We start from the raw sequence: 22,117 nt of genomic DNA on the forward strand, positions 1-22,117 counted from the left end.
AGGGAGCCAGTAAAAAGCTGCAAAGGTGAGCAAACAGAATTTTTTTCCCCTGAAGCCCCCAGAAGGAACACAGTCCTGCCTCTGCCTTGATTTTTATTATGTTGTTCTAAGTTTGAGGTAAAATTCTGTGTTACTTCTATGGGAGCACAGAAAGCTAATGGATCATCCAAATGTAATTAGCTTACTCTGTAGAACAAAACACCTGAAAGGAGTTTAAAAGCCTTAAAGAAATATTGATAAATATCCCTTGTTTAATTCACACTAGTGAATTTCAATGATTACACTTTGCTTCAAGCAAATTCAAATCTTAAAAGTAATAACAAATTTGAATTGACCAAAAAGAAAATCAAATTATAACCATTCAATGTACTGTCACTCTTTTAATTTGTTTCAGAACAAAGAAAATGTCAGAATTATATGGAGTTTTATCTGGTACAGGGGCACAAGAAACAGTTACCAACAGAAAATACTTCTACATTCTCAAAATACATTACTTACAAATATTTGCAGAATTCATTCTTATGGTTTTATATTTGAAATGACAGTTTACAGAGATGGAAAATTAAAATAGAGCTTTATTTATTACAAAGATAATAGTACATAATTTAGCCCTTACTAAAAGTGTTTAGTAAGAAAGTGGAGATGCTTTTATTACTAGGTAACTGTTACATTCGGTCTCTTTATTCTCTCCCGACTTCTGCTTCTTTCTCTGTGGGTCCCTTTGGTGTGCTTATCTCCGGGATGCTCCCTGTGCATTCTTTCTCCTCTGTATACACTGGTGCCATGGCTCCTGCTGTCATTTCCTCTGCTGCGCTCTTCACTGGGACTCCGCTGTGGCTGCTTCCTTATCTCCCTTTGCTTATAACTACCAGGACTTCTGCTTCGGCTTCTCCTACTCCTCTCATCCCTGCTACAGCTTCTGCTGCTCCCCCTTTTTTTTTCTGATCCTCTCTTCTCTGGGCTGTGGTGGTGGCTTTTGGACCTGTGGCTATCTGGATAGCTCTGTTTGCTATTCTCTCCGGAACTCTCTTTTTTTAAAGACCTAGACTTTTCCTTGAGTTTTTCCTTGTTACTATGACTATTAGAAAGTTTTTCATGAAGTTTTCTCTTCTTAGACTTGTCTTCTTCAGAATCACTGTTATTTCCTGAACATTTGTGTTTCTTTCTTTTCTTCTTTTCTTTGTCACTCTCACTACTGCTTTCTGAAGCTGTACTGGAGGAAGAGGAGGAGCAGGAGGAAGAGGAAGAGGAGGAGGATTTGCTTTTATGTTTTTTGTGTTTACTTCTGTTCTTCTGTAACTTTTTCTTTTTTCTATCTTTTTTCTTTTTTTTCTTTTCAAGTCTGTCCAATTTCCTGTAATTGGGGAAAAAATAGTAGCAAACTAAAAAATAGCCACTTCACCAACTATAAAATTGTTAATGGATAATATGCTTTCTTAGAAGCTACTAAAAAATGGTATCCATATATAAACAACTTATTTTATTAAACGGCAAATCATTTTTCCTTTTAAATTGTTCAAGGCATGTTTACATTATATTTAAGTAAATAAATGTGTTAAGTCAATTCTCTGATTGTACTTCATCAATGGAAATGACTATTAAATTCTTACTGGGTTAGAATTTGAAATTATTTAGTACTCTAAGGGTATGGTAATCCTGATCTAAAGAAAGCCTGTGAGGGATGGGACTGTGGCTCAGTGGCAAAGTGCTGGCCTCGCATGTATGAAGTACTGGGTTTGATCCTCAGCACCACATAAAAATAAATACATAAAAGTATTGTGTCTATCTACAATTAAAAAAAAAGAGAGAAATATCTATATATATCTGAAAGCCTGTGAATGGTGTACACATTAGTTGAACCTATTGGAAACTTTCTGTGTATTATATTAAAGTATGAAAATATTAATATTACATTATCAGTATTCAAGAATATTAATATTACATTATCAATATTCAAGAATATATTCTCCAAAAATTCCAAATAAAAATACACTTTAAAAATTGATACCCTTAGGGCTGGGGTTGTGGCTCAGTGGTAGAAAGCATGCCTAGCATGTCTGAGGCACTGGGTTTTATTCTCAGCACCACATATAAATAAAATAACATAAAGGTCCATTGACAACTAAAAAAAAAAAAATAAGATACCCTTAGCTGTGCATGGTGGTGCATGCCTGTAATCTTAGCTACTTGGGAAGCTGAGGCAGGAGGATGGCAAGTTCAAGACCAGCCCTAGCAACTTAGTGAGGCTCAAAACCCTGTCTCCAAATAATAAACAAAAAGGACTGGGGATGTAATTTAATGGTAAACCACCCCTGAGTTCCATCACCAGTACCACAAAAATAAATAAAAATTGATGACCTTTCTAGGTTTATGTAACAAAACAATCACATACTACTTTTCAACAACTGTTCAGTTTTATAAATAATTAGAGCAATTCCATCAGGGCATTGAGAATTTCTAAAGACCAATATGCAGTCTCAGAAGAGTAACTTCTTGTTTATATGGTATGTTTGAGTTTCTCTGAGGTAAGTGTCTTCACTGGCTTTTCTCATTCTTAAAACTCTACTTCCTGAGAACATCATGAGCTCCCTCTATTGGCCTCAGCAGACATTTCTTAGATTAATTAATCCAAAGGTAGTCTAATATAAAGTTTACATGTACCTTAAACATTCTTTCAGCATTTCTCAAAAATTTACAAGATGTAGAAAGAAAACAAAGACACATGGGCAAAAACATTTTCTTTCTTTCTTTCTTTCTTTCTTTTTATTTATTTATTTATTTATTTATTTATGTATCTTTAGTTTTAGGTGGACACATTAGTTTGTTTTTATGTGGTGCCGAGGATCGAATCCAGTGCCTCATGCATGCTAGGCGAGAGCTCTACCACTGAGCCACCACCCCAGCCCCAAAACATTTTCTTTCTTCCTTTTTTTGGTACCCGGAATTGAACTCAGGGGCACTCAACCAGTGAGCCATACCCCCAGCCCTATTTTGTATTTTATTTAGAGACAGGGTCTCACTGGGTTGCTTAGCAAGCCTCCCTTTTGCTGAGGCTAGCTTTGAACTCGGGATCATCTTGCCTCAGTCTCCTGAGCTGCTGGGATTACAGGCGTGTGCCACCACTCCCAGCACCAAAAATATTTTCTAAGAAAAACTGTGCAAAGATACACACAAATCTATTCTGAAAAGTAAAACCTACAAATAAGTCAATTTTCAAATTAAATATACTGAAAAGTGCAATAGTTTGTGGTATTATCCAAGTACACAATCTTATATTATTGAAAAAAAAAGACAACAGAATTGTATTACTTTGGCTGAAGAATAAATCAACATGATGCATATTAAATAGCTTCAAGAGCTCTTAGTGTGGCTGGGGGTGTAGCTTAGTGGTAGCACACTTGCCTTGTAGTGCATGAGGCCCTGCTTCAGATCTCCAGCACCACAAACATGCACACACAAAATCTATTAAATATATACTTTTCCAATTACCTGAGAAGTTTTTCTTTTTGTTTGGTTGTGAGTGACTTTAAGAATTCCACTTCTGGATCCTCTTCACCCTCACTTGCAACATACTCCTGAGTAACAAAGACATCAAATTGCTAAATTTTCAGACAAGTAGTTATCAGGAAAGAAAACATTCATAAACAAGATTTTTTTAAAATAGGGACATACTATAGATGAATATGGTATTTTGGACTAGGAACTGCAAATGGAATTTTTTCTTTTTCTTCTTTTTGGTACCAGGGATTGAACTTAGGGATGCTCAACCACTGAGCCACATCCCCAGCCCTATTTTTTGTATTTTATTTAGAAACAGGGTCTCACTGAGTTGTAAGTGCCTTGCCTTTGCTGAGGCTGGCTTTGAACTCGTGATCCTCCTGTCTCAGCCTTGTGAGCTATTGAGATTACAGATATATCTTACTGTACCTGGCTGAGAATGGAATTTTAAAAATTTCTTTGTAGTCTACCTGTTACAGTGGATCATAGGATGTTAATACAACTGCCTTGCTAACATTAGAAAACTTTATCAGGAAGAAAAGAAAAAATGAACACAGAAACAATCTTTAGATTTCTTGAATTTCAGCATTTTCCTATTTAAATATTTTATCTTTAAAATAATTTAATGAAATTTAAAAAACAAGAAGATCATGAGAGGCTGGGAGTGTAGCTCACTGGTAGGGCACTTGTTTAGCATGTAGCTAATTACCAACACTGTAAAAAAAAAAGATCATGAATCTTATAGGAAGGTCAAAATATCCACAGATATCCATAATTTTAGCCTTTATAATTTTAATTGTATGTTATCAAATACATACTAATACAACCCTTCAAACTCAACTATTTTCTAACTTTAATAAATTAAAAAAGGGGCTGGGGATGTGGCTCAAGCGGTAGCACGCCCGCCTGGAATGTGTGCGGCCCGGGTTCGATCCTCCAGCACCACATACCAACAAAGATGTTGTGTCCGCCAATAACTAATAAATAAATAAATAAATATTTAAAAAAAAAATAAATTAAAAAAGTTTAAAAATATTTTCTGTAATTTTTAGGAGTTTGCCTATATATTTCTTACCATTAGTTCAATTTAGTGTCATGTCAGGGGTGAGTTGGCAGGAAGGGAAAAACAATCTTAACACTCATTCGGTTATTTTATCCATATAAACACAGAGGAGCCGTTTCATTTATTAAAATATAGGTTTATAAACAATTTCTCATTTAGGTTAAAATAATAAAGAGGCAAAATCAAAATACATTTTAGGAATTTTCTTTGCTCTATGTGACTTTCCTATGGATATATGCATATTGGAAACATTAAGTAGCAATTCCCAAGCAATCACATTTAGATTTATAGACATTTTCAGCTTACTGATAAAAAGATCATTACCTGTGATGGATCATTTGCGGTCAAGTTTCTCCCCAGTACATTTCGTTTCAGTGCAAACCCACTGTTTCTCATCTCCGCTATTAGCTCCGAGGGGTGCATCGATGGCCCTGTTCACAAAAATCACAGTTTGAATGTATCATTTATATCTCTCTACCTTTTTCGGACTCCACAGTAGGAATGCAGTTGAAGCTTTGTTAAGTAAAATCACAGCTAAATCAACTCAATAATCTTCTGCTGAGCAAATAATCAGATATGATTTTCTAAAACAGCAGTCTGGAGATTCAGAATAGAAAATAATTGCATTTTTCTTTACGTGCAAGGGGATTCTCTTATGCAACTTTGTCATATTGAAAAAGATATATTTACATGTTGTTTGGTTGGAAGTTTTTAGTATAAGATCAAAACAAAATGACAAACTACAATTAAACTTTTAATAGTTACTCTCTCAGTAAGAATTCACTTAAAAGAGATATTTTTACAGGTACATACACAATTTATTATCCTACTTTTCAAAAGAAAATTCCTTACCCCTGCTTATCAAACACCAATATTAAATACAATGCTGTGGGGTTGATATTATCAATAGTCTTGCCTCCATGTCTACTGAGTAACAACTAGGCTCTTTAATCTCGCTTATAAAATATGCCCAGATTTTGAAATTTCTAGTTATTAGTTTTGGCTTGATAAAAGCAATTTTAGGATAGGTATAGGTGTGCATATTTTATATTTTTCATAAGCTACTGTTTGCAAAATCCCAAACTGAAAAGTGAGTTTCTTTTTGGTCCTGTGATACGGACTGACAGAATATACATTATAAAAAAAAGTTGAAAGGTCTGTCCTATTTCCTCAAAATAAGGCTATGTAAAGCAGAAGAGATTCTTCACTCTTAATTTTCTTTTTCTATTAAATATTTTTAATTGTAGATGGATACAATGCCTTTATTTTACTCATTTATTTTTATGTGGTGCTGAGGATCGAACCCAGTGCCTCACATGTGCTAGGCAAGCCCTCTACCACTGAGCCACAACCCCAGCTCCTTCTTTTCTATATTCCTGTTCCATTTTATTTTCCCTGTAGCTAAGAAACTGACAACATTTCATGGTAACTACATCCAAATTTCTGTACATTAGCTTAAATGAACTACCCTGGGCCACATGTCTGTAATACAAGGAAGACTGAGACAGTTACTGAAGACAAGGACTTCATAACAGATGGTAGGAGACAGAGAAACATTCAGAAACAGATTCTCTAGTTTGTTGATTAAAAATTTTGTCTATTTTTTCTCTTTTCTCTTCTTTATTGGTCTTTTACCACTTATTTATCGTTAATATGGTAACTATCTGTTACCATGGAAAACAAAAGGCAATCAAGGGGCTGGGGATGTGGCTCAAGCACTCGCCTGGCATGCATGCGGCCCGGGTTCGATCCTCAGCACCACATACCAACAAAGATGTTGTGTCCGCCGAAAACTAAAAAATAAATATTAAAAAATTCTCTCTCTCTTTAAAAAGAAAGAAAAAAAAGAACTTAAAACAAACAAACAAAAAAACCAAAAGGTAATCAATCCAAATCTGTTCATTTGTCAATAGCAGCTTTGGTAAAACTGGGTGGAAAAGAGTACTGCTCTCTAAGCTTTACCATTCTAGTCATGTTATCAAGAAAAACTGAATGGCTACTCTAGCTGTGAAGGAGAGAATAGGGAGGAAACTGCCTATCATTGACATATGGGGAGAGTTCATATTTAATTCCTATGGATTACTTTAATGACCCTTTAAAAATTACAATATGGTTGCATATATTGACAATAAAATTTTAAATAAAAATCAAATTTCAGGGGCTGGGGTTGTAGCTCAGTGGTAGAGTGCTTGCCTACTACATGTGAGACACTGGGTTTGATCCTCAGTACCACATAAAAATAAGTAAATACGCTGGGGCATGTAATCCCAGTGGCTCAGGAGGCTGAGACAGGAGGACCACAAGTACAAAGCCAGCCTCAGCCAGTGGTTAAGTGCCCCTGGGTTCAATTCCTGGTACCTCCCCCCACCCCAAAAAAAAAGTAAATAAAATAAGGGTATTGTGTCCATCTACAACTAAAAATTTAAAAAATTCAAAATTTAAGTATTAGTTACTAGTTGTCTCTAAATGGCATAAAAGTGCTCATACAATTAATGGCTTCACATGAATGAATAACAGCTCCGTGTACTTCAGTGGTAGAATGCTTACCTAGTGTATCTGCAAAGACGGGGGTTTGAGCCACAGCACAGCAAAAACCAAAAACCCCAAACCCCAAACCCAAAAACAACAGAATTGGTGGGATTCTCAAATTTCACATGTAGGAACATACTTTTAGAAAGTAGAAAATGTGTCCTCTGAACTGTCAAAAATACAATTCCCTGTTAACTTTATTAGATGTCATATAAATTCCGAAAGCAAATATGCTAAGAATTAAGATAAAAACCACTCTAGTAAAGGGACAAAGAGCTTGGTCATTAGGATGAGAGGTTACCACTAATTTCATTAGTTTTCATCACAAGATGGATAATTTTAATGTTTTGGAAAGCATGCATTTTTTACAGTACTTCTAACTACTTCAAGAAAATGTTCTCTTTTATCAATGTGACAGATTATACAGATTACACAACAACTATTACTCTTATGGCATTTATATTTCTTAAAACCCCAACCGAACTTTGTGCAGTACAAAAACAGCATACATTACTACTTTGTAAATAGTGTTTAGTGAAGTGCCTGACAAACAGTACTCAATTAATAGTAACAATTCATTTTTACCAGTAGCTATATAATCTTTATGATTATTTTATAACAGTCTTTAATTCTTAAAAATTGTTCTTAGTAGTAACATTTTTCAAATCTAGTCTTATTCACCTTTATTTTTTGGGTACTGGGGATTTATTTAGTTGGTTTTTTTTTTTGTGTGTGTGTGTATGTGTAGTGCTGGGGATCAAACCCAGTACCTCATGTGTGCTAGGCAAGCACTCTTCCACTGAGCCACAACCCCAGCCCAGTATTGGGGATTGAACCCAGTGGTTATTAATCACTGAGACACATTCCTAGCACATTTTACTTTTTATTTTGAGGCAAGATCTTGCTGAGTTGCTTAGGGGTCTCATTAGGTTGCTGAGGCTGTTCTCAACCTTGTGATCTACCTGCTTCAGCCTCCGGAGTCACTGGAACTACAGGAGTGCGCCACCATGCCTGGCTTATTTTTGTACTTAAATCTCCTAGCATCAAAAGTTCTAGGTTTAAATCTCTGTGTTTAGAAGATGTGACAAGTCCAGTTTAATTAAGATATATTTAGCAAGACATCTTTATACTTTCATGTCACTGTGGCAGTGGCTATGTAGAGTTATATTGACAGAAATGACACTAGGCTGAGAACTCAAAATTCATTGATAATACAGATATGCTAATAAAATAGATTATGCAAATGTTCAAATACAAAAAATAACTACATTTTTAATGTATGATATCTTAATTTAAATTACAAATGGAGTTGGGTCTCAGGAATATTTAGTTAACTCTTAAATTTACTATGGCAGAATAATTCTAGAGATTTCAGTAAAACGTAGACTTGCAAGGGCTTTCTACATCATTCAGCCACGCTGGGTTAGGCCTCTATAGCATAAAAAACAATTTCTGATTTAGGAAGCAAGTCCATTGAAGGAATTACTCTCAATATTAATTTATTCTGCAAACTTTTCTTATTGTAATATGGCAATATTGTAGAATGTCAAAGTACCAATAGTGCTATGGTGTTCAGTTCTATATACTAATTAGACGTGGACTATGTTCTCCCAGGAAAAATACCATGCAATCAGTAACTCAGGAAAGAAAAAATTCTCAGAAGGTAAATTAAGCTGCACAAATTATGTTTGTAAGGGGCTGAATCTACTCATTAAGGACATTTATTTTAGCCAGGCTCACTACTACATACCAGTAATCCCAGCTATTTGAGAGGTCAAGGCAAGAAGATCACAAGTTTGAGAGCTGTGTGGGCAATTTAGCGAGACCTTGTCTGGGGAGGTGGGGTGTATATGGGGATGTAGCTCAGTGTTAGAGCATGTTTGAGGCCCTTGGCTCAATCCCCCGGGTTCGATCCTCAGCACCACATAAAAATAAAATAAAGATATTGTGTCCACCTAAAGCTAAAAAATAAATATTTAGGGCTGGGGATGTGGCTCAAGCGGTAGCAGGCTCGCCTGGCATGCGTGCGGCCCGGGTTCGATCCTCAGCACCACATACCAACAAAGATGTTGTGTCCGCCGAGAACTAAAAAATAAATATTAAAAAATTCTCTCTCTCTCTCTCTCTCTCTCTCCTCTCTCTCTCTCTCTGTTCTGCTGCCAGAGTTAGGTCCATCTACTATTCCCACTGTCAGATGTATCTTCCATTTTGAGTTCATTATTCTTTTTTTTTTTAATTTTATTTTTTTTATTGGTTGTTCACAACATTACAAAGCTCTTGACATATCATATTTCATACATTAGATTGAAGTGGGTTATGAACCCCCAATTTTACCCCAAATGCAGATTGCAGAATCACGTCGGTTACACATCCACAATTTTACATAATGCCCTATTAGTAATTGTTGTATTCTGCTACCTTTCCTATCCCCTACTATCCCTCCTACCCTCCCCTCCCATCTTCTCCCTCTACCCCATCTACTGTAATTCATTTCTCTCCTTGTTTATTTTCCCATTCCCCTCACAACCTCTTATATGTAATTTTGTATAGCAATGAGGGTCTCCCTTCATTTCCATGCAATTTCCCTTTTCTCTCCTTTTCCCTCCCATCTCATGTCTCTGTTTAATGTTAATCTTTTCTTCCTGCTCTTCCTCCCTGCTCTGTTCATAGTTGCTCTCATTATATCAAAGAAGACATTTGGTATTTGTTTTTTAGGGATTGGCTAGCTTCACTAAGCATAATCTGCTCTAGTGCCATCCATTTCCCTGCAAATTCTATGATTTTGTCATTTTTTATTGCTGCATAGTACTCCATTGTGTATAGATGCCACATTTTTTTTTATCCATTCATCTATTGAAGGGCATCTGGGTTGGTTCCACAGTCTAGCTATTGTGAATTGTGCTGCTATGAACATCGATGTGGCAGTATCCCTGTAGCATGCTCTTTTAAGGTCTTCAGGGAATAGTCCGAGAAGGGCAATAGCAGGGTCAAATGGTGGTTCCATTCCCATCTTTCCCAGGAATCTCCAAACTGCTTTCCAAATTGGCCGCACCAATTTGCAGTCCCACCAGCAGTGTACAAGTGTACCCTTTTCTCCACATCCTTGCCAGCACTTGTTGTTGTTTGACTTCATAATGGCTGCCAATCTTACTGGAGTGAGATGGCATCTTAGGGTGGTTTTGATTTGCATTTCTCTGACTGCTAGAGTTGGTGAGCATTTTTTCATGTACTTGTTGATTGACTGTATATCCTCCTCTGAGAAGTGTCTGTTCAGGTCCTTGGCCCATTTGTTGATTGGGTTATTTGTTATCTTATTGTCTAATTTTTTGAGTTCTTTGTATACTCTGGATATTAGGGCTCTATCTGAAGTGTGAGGAGTAAAAATTTGTTCCCATGATGTAGGCTCCCTATTTACCTCTCTTATTGTTTCTCTTGCTGAGAAAAAACTTTTTAGTTTAAGTAAGTCCCATTTGTTGATTCTTGTTATTAACTCTTGTGCTATGGGTGTCCTATTAAGGAATTTGGAGCCCGACCCCACAATATGTAGATCGGAGCCAACTTTTTCTTCTATCAGACGCAGAGTCTCTGATTTGATATCAAGCTCCTTGATCCATTTTGAGTTAACTTTTGTGCATGGCGAGAGAAAGGGATTCAGTTTCATTTTGTTGCTTATGGATTTCCAGTTTTCCCAACACCATTTGTTGAAGATGCTATCCTTCCTCCATTGCATGCTTTTAGCCCCTTTATCAAATATAAGATAGTTGTAACTTTGTGGATTAGTCTCTGTGTCCTCTATTCTATACCATTGGTCCACCCGCCTGTTTTGGTACCAGTACCATGCTGTTTTTGTCACTATTGCTCTGTAATATAGTTTGAAATCTGGTATAGCTATACCGCCTGATTCACACTTCCTGTTTAGAATTGCTTTTGTTATTCTGGGTCTTTTATTTTTCCATATGAATTTCATGATTGCTTTATCTATTTCTACAAGAAATGCCGTTGGGATTTTGATTGGCATTGCATTAAACCTATAGAGAACTTTTGATAATATCGCCATTTTGATGATGTTAGTTCTGCCTATCCATGAATAGCGTATATTTTTCCATCTTCTAAGATCTTCTTCTACTTCTCTCTTTAGGGTTCTGTAGTTTTCATTGTATAAATCTTTCACCTCTTTTGTTAGGTTGATTCCCAAGTATTTTATTTTTTTTGAGGATATTGTGAATGGAGTGTTTTTCCTCATTTCCGTTTCAGAAGTTTTGTCGCTAATATACAGAAATGCCTTTGATTTATGCGTGTTGATTTTATATCCTGCCACTTTGCTGAATTCATTTATTAGTTCTAGTAGTTTCTTTGTAGACCCTTTTGGGTCTTCTAGGTATAGAATCATGTCATCTGCAAATAGTGATAATTTAAGTTCTTCTTTTCCTATTTTTATGCCTTTAATTTCTTTCGTCTGTCTAATTGCTCTGGCCAGTGTTTCGAGAACTATATTGAATAGAAGTGGTGATAGAGGGCATCCCTGTCTTGTTCCAGATTTTAGAGGGAATGCCTTTAACTTATTGTCTAAAAATTTAATGGTATAAGAGAAAATTGGATGAATTGTAGGTTGAGTAAGGCTTCATTATAAATGCCTTTTTATCCTTCCCCCAAATTTTACATGTTAATTTATAGGGATGTTGTTTGCTAAATTAAACTGCTATTCTGAAAGTGAATACAGTTTTGCTCGCTTTTACTGTGGTGATTTATTTTTTTCCCTTTCCAATATATGTGTGTATTCAGTGGTGTTGGGGATTGATCCCAGGGATTTTGTGTGCTAGGCAAGCAATCTTTTTCTAAACTATATCCCTAGCCCAACTATGTCTTTTAAATTTAATTTTATGGTACAGAATGTTTCAAACCTATGTAACATAGCTTCAAGCATTTACTATTTTACCATTCTTGTTTCATCTATTACATCCAACTTTCTTTTCTGGAAAAGTATTTTAAGCAAAATCTCAGATATCACTTTGGTATGAATCAGTAAGGACAATTTCTTAACATTGCAATATTTTTATTATACCTATCAATATTGATAATTTAAAAAACCATCTAATATCCAGTTTATATTTAAATTTCTCCAATTGTATCTAGTTTTCTAATCTTAAAAAATTTACCCGCTCCTTCCCTTCACCCTGCTATTCATTTGTTGAAGAAACCAGGTAATCTGTCCTGTTAAATATCCCACATTATGGAGGGTGATACTGTTGAACATGTTCTTCTAGCTCCTTAATTTTCTGTAAATTGGTAGTTGGATCTACAGGTTTATTATTAGATTATTACCTTTGGAATAATATATAGAAAATCTTCCAAAAAGTTTGTATTCCAGAAAATGATAGCCCCAAAATATAATCTCCAATTAAGCAAATCAGGCTAGTAAGACTTCTACTTGGTATGTTCTGTAACCCCTTTTACCATGTATTTACTGCGGCCTTAGTTGAACAGCAGCATAAACTTGAAAATGTGTATTTTAAAATAACACTCCTTGGCTGGTGGTGCTGCATGCCCCATAACTTTAGCTCTCAGGAGGCCCAGGTAGGAAGATCACAAGTTCAAGGCCATCCTGGGCAACCTGGAGACACTGCTGGAGAGACACTGCCTCAAAATAAAAAAAATAAAGAGAGCTGAGGATAAAGTTGGGTGGTAGAGTAACCTAGGATTTAATCTCCAAGAATGTATAAGTAAATAAATAAATAAGATCAATAACCCCCCTGCACTGGGGATGCAGCTTAGTGGTAGAGCTTTTGACTGACAATTCTGAAGCCCTGTGTTCGACCCCTAGTAACACTAGAAACAAACAAGCAAGCCAAACCACCACTACCAACAAAACCCCCCAAACACCCAGTGGTTGGTTGGGAGTATACAGCTCAGTGGCAGAGCATCTGCTTAGCATGCACGAGACTGTGGGTTCAATCCCCAGAATGAATACAAATAAGTAAATCATCATATATTATCACAAATAAAAGAAAACATGACTATCATTTCCATGAAAGCATAATCTTCTGTCCTTTTTTCTTTCCTAAGGTTAAACTGACTATGACACTTAGAAACACTATTTATATAGGGCTGGGGATGTGGCTCAAGCGGTAGCACGCTCGCCTGGCATGCGTGCGGCCCGGGTTCGATCCTCAGCACCACATACCAACAAAGATGTTGTGTCCGCCGAGAACTAAAAATAAATATTAAAAATTCTCTCTCTCTCTCTCTCTCTCCTCTCTCACTCTCTCTTTAAAAAAAAAAAGAAACACTATTTATAGTACATTATTAAGAGGGAGATCTAGGTCTTGTGGGAATTATTGAGAATTACCTCACACTTATATTACTGTAACCATTTTGCTTTTAAGAAAGCTTATAGAAAGTTGTCTTTTTAAAAAGACTAAAAAAGGGGCACAGTAGGAACATGCAGCATAATTCCCAGGGAAAAAAGTGAACAAAGCTATTAATAAAGTGTGTGGGTGATTTTTATTTATATAGATGAGAATGTTTTATGTATGATTTTCTAAAGGTTATGCAAGAACCAATTGTACTGAATTGTAATAAAACTGCTCCATACTGGGAATTTTCCTGACACACTGCCAGTTCATCTTTTAGGAGGCTGGAAACAATAGGATTTCTTATTGCCCTCATCCCAAGTTCATACTGAAGACAACTAACTGATCTCTATTAAAACAGACAATATAAAGGAAAATCAAACATTTCATTTTAGTCCATGTGTCTAAAAAATACACAAAGGCAAAAAAAAATCAAACTGTCCTTATTATATGCTAGTAAAAATTACTATTTATTAAAATCAACCTTGATTTACAGAATCAGTATGAAGATATTTGACACATATTTGACTATATCTTTATAACTTGTTTTCAACTTAATTTATATGCAAATATTACAGTGGTGATACAACCAGCAATAATAAAGTTAATCATGGTGGCACAGGCCTGTAATCCCAATGAGTCAGGAAGTTGAGGCAGGAAGATCACAAATTCCAGGCAAGCATTAGCAACTTAGTTAGCAAGGCCCTAAGCAACACAGTGAAACCCTATCTCAAAATAAAAAGGGCTGGGTATGTAGCTCAGTGGTAAAGTGCCCCCGGGTTAAATCCCTAGCGCCAAAACAAAAAACCAAAAACTAAACCAAATAAAAAACCAGGTATGACTAATAGATGGGATTAGAAATTCATGATTAGAGGAGGCAGACCAGAAAGGGACAGATAGGAATTTTCTAGGGTGATGGTAATGCTCCTTATCTTGTCAGGTATGTTTGTTACCAGGTGTGTACATTTGCCAAACTTAAACCCTATACTTAAGACTAGTGTATTTTATTAAAAAAGTTACACACGATCTTTTCAGTCACTAGTAATTACTGAGTGACTATGATACTATAGATTCTCGCTATACCCATATATATATTTTGTATGTATATAACTGAGGAGAGCCCTGTATAGGGAATTTGAACTTATGTATCCCTAGTATATAACACAGAAAATTCTTTTTTTAAATTTGTGTGTTAGTGAGGGCTTGTTATTTCATCTTACTAGAACTTCTCAAGAACTTGGATTTCACCTTTAAACTTATAATATATTTTGGGGAAAATTAGTTCGTAAGTAAAACAAATTATAATTTCTATTATAAAATATAATCAGAGGAAGCTGGCACATGCCTATAATCCCAGTGGCTAGGGAGGCTGAGACAGGAGGATTGAGAGTTCAAAGCCAGCCTCAGCAAAAGGGAGGTGCTAAGCAACTCAGTGTGACTTTGTCTCTAAATAAAATACAAAAATGGGGGCTGGGGATGTGGCTCAAGCGGTAGTGCGCTCGCCTGGCATGCGTGCGGCCCGGGTTCGATCCTCAGCACCACATACCAACAAAGATGTTGTGTCCGCCGAGAACTAAAAAATAAATATTAAAAAAAAATTCTCTCTCTCTCTCTCCTCTCTCACTCTCTCTTTAAAAAAAATAAAAATAAAAAAAAAATAAAATAAAATACAAAAATGGGCTGTGGGTTTGGCTCAGTGGTCGAGTATCCCTGAGTTCAATCCCTGGTACCCCTAATATATACTCATATATGTATATATATATAATTAAGAGGAGATGATCAACAATGATGTTTATTAGCAAAGCCTTTCTATTCACCAACTATACTATTATTTACTAAGTATGTACATTGTTTAAGGCAATGGGGATACAAAAATAAATAAGACACAGGCCCTATCTCAGAAAAACCTTAAGATTTTTCAGGAATAAAATAGAATTTGAATTAGATTTTCAAATTCTCATAGAATTTAGAAAAGGTAAAAAGCAAAGCATTTGGAACATGATGAAGGTTAATATTAAGTTTATTATGTTTGATTTGGGTAGAAGAATTAGTTTTACTAGGTGTACTGAATTCCATTCATTCTCCTTTTCCTTCCTGGGTAATCTCAAACTAATTTCTATTACTTGAGGCTGGCAGACCTTGAAAGGATGCAATGATGTTAATAGGAAGAAATATGTAAGAGAGAATTATGATTGTTATCTGAGAATCATAATACCCCTTTGAGAATGTGGGAGTTGTAGCCTCCTCTAATCCCACACACACCTTTAACACAGAACAGAGTTATTTAGAACAGGAGTGTAATTAATTTGTTCACATCAGTAGAATTTCAAGAAACAGACACTTTAACAAATTTAATCACTAACTTATAATAATATATACAAATAGTCTGAAATAACCACTGGTGTCACTTAAAATTTAAAGTACTAGTAAAGAGTATCATTTTGACTTCTGCCACAATATGACTTAACAAGTTTTACTAGATAAACTTCTCTTTTTATTTGGTACCAGTGATTGAACCCAGGGGCAATTAACCACTGAGCCACACCCCAGACTTTTTTAATATTTTGAGACAGGGTTTTGCTAAGTTGCTGAGGGCCTTGCCAAGTTGCTGAGGCTGGCTTTGAACTTACAATCCTCCTTCTTCAGCCTCCTGAGCCACTGGGATTATAGGTGTGCACCACTGTACCCAGCCTAGATAATCTCTTTAATAGGTCCACATTTTTTTTTTCAACTACTACCTAGCTTCTTCTTGCATAAAATATTTAACAACATAAAATCATCTACATATAAAGGAAAAAAGTAAATCAACCACAATCAAGTATAAGCACTTGTGATCAACTATCTTATAAAGGAGAGAATTGGTGCTTAACTTCTTTATTTTTAAGTCAATTTTTTGGTAGTTGTAATATCTGCCTGTTATGGTCTGAATATAGTTTGACCCCACCAAAACACATGTTGAGCCTTGGTTCCCAGTGTTATGGTGTTGAGAGGTAGTGGGACCTTTAAGAAGTGTTTAGTCTCTGAGGGATCAACGCTCATAAAGGGATTAACTATCTAGTGTGAGGAAGGAAGGGAGGGAAGGAGGGACAGAAGGAGGGAGCTCTCACTCTCTCATAGGACAGGATTAATAATCTCTGCAGAGGATTATTATAAAGTATGCCCACATGTTCTTCCGCTTCCCAAGCTGAAACAGCATGAGGCCCTTACTAGGAGCCAAGCAGAAGCCAGTGCCAACTTCCCAGCCTCTAGAATCATGGGCCATAATAAATCTCTATTCTTTATAAATCACCCAGTCTGCTGGGCATGGTGGCACACGCCTATAATCCCAGCAGCTCAGGAGGCTAAGGCAGGAGGACTAGGAGTTCAAAGCCAGCCTCAGCAACTTGGCAAGGCCCTAAGCAACTTAGTGAGACCCTATCTCTAAACAAAGTCTAAAACAGGGCTGGGGATGGATGTGGCTCAGTGGTTAAGTGTCCTTGGGTCCCCATTACACATCAATCAATCAATCACATATTCTCAGGTATTTTGTTGGAGCAACAGAAAATGGACTAAGACACTGCCTCGCTTTAATGAGATTTTGGTAACAAATGTTTTTTATGGAGAAGGATTATGTTGGAAGACTGAAAAAAGTCTGCCAAGGATTGCAGGGCTGGGGCTGGAGATGTGGCTCAAGCGGTAGCGAGCTAGCCTGGCATGCACGGGGTGCTGGGTTCGATCCTCAGCACCACATAAAAAAAAAATGTTGTGTCTACTGAAAACTAAAAAATAAATATTAAAAAATTCTTTCTCTCTCTAAAAAAGAAAAAGAGATGCAGGGCTATCTTCATAGGTATGCTGGTAGGATTGAACCTCTTCAAGGAGCTGTATATAAGAACTCCATAACAGATTCAATATAACAGATTCTGGGGGTGCCAGAAGGGCTACTGAGTTTATCATTTCCCTTTCTACAGAAAGTCCCTCCAGCATGCTCCTAAGTGTCTTCTTAGCAAAGCTTATGATAAGACAATTATTAAATTTCTCAAACATGTTCCCAAGCAATAAAAAATGCCTTCAAACATGAAAGGCTCTTGATAAGATTGAGGAGCAGCACATGGAAGTTTCTGTTGTAGAAAAACTTTTATCAGTACTATGGCTTCATAGAACACTCTTCAAGAAAAATCAAGAGGGAAATTTAGGCAAGGAAAAGAGCACTGGTACACGAATCTTTGTGCAAATGTAAAATAAGGCTTTCCTTAGGGCTGGGGATACTAGCATCCTTGAGAACCCTGGGTTCAGTCCCCAGCATTGCAGAGAAGAAAAAAAAGGCATTTCTTACTTTGAACATTTATTCATTTTTTGGATTGTTCCAGAATACTAAAAGCTATGTATAAATGAGATTAGGTACAGATATTAAAACATTAAGTACCTATTATCATCTTAGCTGTTTGTGGGATGTCTGGAACTCAAGACTTGGGCAATATAAAGAAAATGCAATTTTGTCTATGTCTAATATAGCTAGAATACTGTTTTCAATTTGCTTTTATATAAAAAGCTTAAAAGTCCTATTTTTACATGAAGAAAAACGCTAAAAAACATGAAAATCAACCAACTTAGATCTTTAGAAAACTGAGGATGCAGGGCAAAATGACACCTGAAAACTGGAGACAGGTGACATACAGAATTTATAGTTTGTTGGTATCAGAAACCATTGCTGAGAGAAGAGAAAGCAACTGGTAGGAATATTTAAGGTACTGCTTGATTGTTGGAGTCTTGAGGGACTAACCTGAGAGAGAAAAACTCTTGAGGGCCAGGCTTAGAAAGGTCCCACACTTTGATGAGTCTTGTTTCTAGGAGTCTTATCTGGTTCTCACTGTGAAGACCAAAGAATAATCCCCTTGTCCTTTCCTTGTATCAATGGGAAGGGGAAAGTAACCATTTTGAAATATGCTCAGTACACTTTGTTGTCTTTAACAAATGCTTACTCTTTAGGGAAACTCTCTTGCCAAAGGTATTTTGTCAAATACCTACATGGGGTAAAAAAATCTGAGAAGTGTAGGGGAAATGCTGAGAAGCATTTGTGAAGGTTACAACCAGGAGGGGCATAGGCTAACTAAAAGACTAATACCTAATCACACGACTATAGAATGCTTCACCTTCTCCCACATCTTACTACCACCTTAAAGGTATTATAAATGAAAGAAATGCAGTGCTCAGACTCTTTTTGTTTTTTTAAAGAGAGAGGGAGGGAGGGAGGGAGGGAAGAAGAAAGAGAGAGAATTTTAATTTTTTTTATATCTTTTTATTTGTATGTGGTGCTGAGGATTGAACCCGGGCCGCAACGCATGCTAGGTGAGCGTGCTACCACTTGAGCCACATCCCCAGCCCTCAGACTCGACTCTTAATGTTGAAGAAGGAATCTCTTGGGAAATCAAAAAATAAGAGGAGACACTAGAGGAATTTTAGCCTCAGACATCTATAGCTACAACAAACAGTCCATACTGCCTAACTCCAAGGCAGATAAATATAAAACCTCTCAGTAAAGAGCTATTTACATAAATTCCATTTATCTGATACACTATGTCTGGCTTTCAACAAAAAATTTCAAGGCATGTTGTGGGGTGGGTGGGGACGGAGGAGGAGGGGAGAGAGAAAGAGGGAGAGAGGGAGAGAGGGAGAGTAGGGGGGGGGAGAGAGAGAGAGAGAGAGAGAGAGAGAGGGGGGGGGGGAGAGAAGGAGAGAGAGACAATCTGAAGAAAAAGGCAAGTATTACAACCAAACTCAGATATGGCAGAGATTGTGGAATTATCAGACTGGAGATCTGAAAGCTAAGATTGCTATGCTAAGGGCTCTAATGAAAAAAGTGGGCTACATTTAGAACAGATGGATAATATAAGCAGAAATCTGGAACTCTAAAAAAGAAGCAAAAGAGAAATACCAGCAATAAAAAGTACTAACAGAGGGCTGGGATTGTGCTTAATGGTAAGAGCACTTGCCTAGTATGTGTGAGGCACTGTGCTCAATTCTCACCATCGCACATAAATAAGTAAATAAATAAATAAAGGTGCAACAACAACAAGAAGTTAAAAAAAAACTGAAAAACAAAAAAGTACGAGGCAAGAGGATTGTTAGAGGCCAACTTGGGAAACTCCAAATAAAAAAGGCTAGTGATATCATGCTGTGGGAGAGCACCCCTGGATTCCATCCCTAGTACTGCATCTCCTCCTGACAAAAAGATAAGGAAAAATGCCTTGGATGGACTCATCAGTAAGAAAGAATCATTGAGTTTTAAGATATGTCAACAGAAGGTGCTAGGGGTGCAGTTCAGTGCAGTGTGTGCTTAGCATGCATGAGGCCCTGGATTTCATCTTAAGAACTAAAAATAAATAAATAAATAAATAAAAAGACAAAGCAATAGAAACTTCCTAAACTGAAAAGAGAGAGAGAGAAAAAGAACATCCAAGAGTTGTAGGACTATTATAAAATGTGTAAATATATATAAGAGGAATACAAGAAAAGAAAGAAAATAATAAAAGAAACATCTGAAAAATAATGACTGAGAATTTCCTAAAGTTAATGATATACATCAAACCACAAATCCACAGCTCAGAGAACACCAAATAGGATAAATGCCAAAATTAATCATAGCTATGCACATCATACTCAAACTGAGGAAAATCAAAGATGAAGAGAGAGTCTTGAATGATGTTAGAGGAAAAAAGCACCATGCTTAGAGAACAGCAAAGAATTACACTGGACTTCTCTTAAAGAACCATGCAAGCAAGAAGAAAATGAGGGGCTTGGGGATGTGGCTCAGTGGTAGAGTGGATATATGTGTTCTATACTCAGTGAATTCATCATTCACACAGAATTGAGAGAAATGAAATGTTAAAAAGAAAAACCTATCCATTCACCTGCAAATGCCATCATTTTATTCTCTTTTATTGCTGAGTAATATTCCATTATATATATGTACCATCAGCTTCTTTATCTATTCATCTGTTGAAGGGCATTGAGGTTGCTTCCATAGTTTAGCAACTGTGAATCGAGGTTGCTTCCACAGTTTAGCAATTGTGAATAGTTAAACTATGGAAGCAACCTCGATGCCCTTCAACAGATGAATAGATAAAGAAGGTATCTATTTTTCAAATGGTATGATGGTACATATACACAATGCACTGAAGTAGTTGCGTCACTTTTTAAATCTTTAGGGTATAGGTTGAGTTCATGCACAACCAGAAAAGTGAAAATTTCTGCTCCATTTGTGTACAATGAATTGAAGAACTTTCTACTGTCAGGTATAACTGATTAGAACTAATAAATGAATAAAAAGAAAGAAAAAACCCCACCAATGTAGAATTCAGTATCACTGAAATTATTGTTCAAAAGCATAAAAACAAAGACCTTCTTTAAAATACAAAATAAATAGACAAACAAGGAATTTGCTGTCAGTACACCTGTCTTTAAGTTTTTCAGAGAGAAACAAAAATAACCTAGGTCAGAAACTCAGGTCTACATAAGGAAGAGTGTTCAAGAAAGAATAAATGAAGGTCAAATAAAATCAATCAGATCTTTTATTTTTCAATTTTTTTTCTTTATTTGCAGTGCTGGGGATCAATTCATGGCCTTGTACATACTAGGTAAGTGTTCTACCATTGAGGTATATTCCCAACCCATTTTTCATATTCTTAACTGATCCAAAGGATAACTGCTGATTCAAAATAAAGATAGCAAAAATAAATGATTATAGCTTATGAGTAAATGAAATTATAACAGCAATGTTTAAGGGATAGGAAGGAAGAACTCTATTATATAACAGGAACTAGGTACTTTGTTAAAAGGCACCTGCACTATTCAGGAAGTTGTAGAGTGTTCTTTGAAAGCAGACTTAGTTATATGTGTATATTGCAAACTCTGAGATGACCAATTTAAAAAAAAAAAAAAGAAATAGTATAATTGAAATGTTGAGAAAACGTGAAATCATATAAAATACTCACTTAAAACCAGATGAAGCAGAAAAAGAACAAAAATGAAACGATGAATGAGGGCAATGAATAGAAAACAATTACAAAAAACAAAAGCTAGGGGCTGGGGTTGTGGCTCAGAGGTAGAGTGCTCACCTAGCATGTGTGAGCACTAGGTTCAATCCTCAGCACCACATAAAGTAAAATAAAGATACTGTGTCCACCTATAACTAAAAAATAAATGTTAAAAAAATGAAAGCTATTAACTATATCAATCATCACTTTTATATAAAGAATCTAAACATACCAACTAAGAGACTATAAGAAAAAAAAAGACCCAACTGTATGATATTTAAAAGAAATCTACTTTAAAGATAAAGGCACAGGAACTGGGGGATGCACACTTATAATCCCAGCAACTCGGGAGGCAAAGGCAGAAAGATCTTAAGGACAAGGCCAGCTTAGTGAGACCCTATCTCAAAAAAGAACTGGGGATGTAGTTCAGTGGTTAAGTACCCCTGGGCCCAACCCCCAGTACTAAAAAAAAAAAAAAAAAAAAAGACACAAATTAAAAGTAAAAGAATGGGGGATGGGGTTAGTTCAGTAATAGTGCTTGCCTAGCATGTGGTAGCCTCTGAGTTCGATCCTTAGCACCACAAAAAACAAAAATAAAAACAAAGCAAAATAGTGCATGAATGGAGAAAGATATACCCCAGGCTAACAATAACCAAATAAAG

The 22,117-nt window shown here is 36.2% G+C and overlaps 1 protein-coding gene across 1 annotated transcript in view; it reads right to left on the bottom strand.

The window, feature by feature from the left end:
- Positions 1–365: 365 nt before the first annotated feature.
- CIRSR (corepressor of RBPJ and splicing regulator) overlaps positions 366–22,117 on the bottom strand; it is a 42,936-nt gene continuing 21,184 nt past the window's right edge. Inside the window, exons 7-9 of the mRNA XM_081262241.1 lie at positions 4,886–4,992; positions 3,490–3,575; positions 366–1,354 (exon numbers count right to left, since the gene is read on the bottom strand). Of these exons, the coding sequence (XP_081118367.1) occupies positions 655–1,354; positions 3,490–3,575; positions 4,886–4,992 (893 nt within the window). The 3' untranslated portion in view covers positions 366–654. The remainder of the gene's footprint in view (positions 1,355–3,489; positions 3,576–4,885; positions 4,993–22,117) is intronic.

This window comes from Spermophilus citellus (genome assembly GCF_964194105.1).
Source record: "Spermophilus citellus genome assembly, chromosome: 11".
NCBI classification, from domain to species: Eukaryota; Metazoa; Chordata; class Mammalia; order Rodentia; family Sciuridae; genus Spermophilus; species Spermophilus citellus.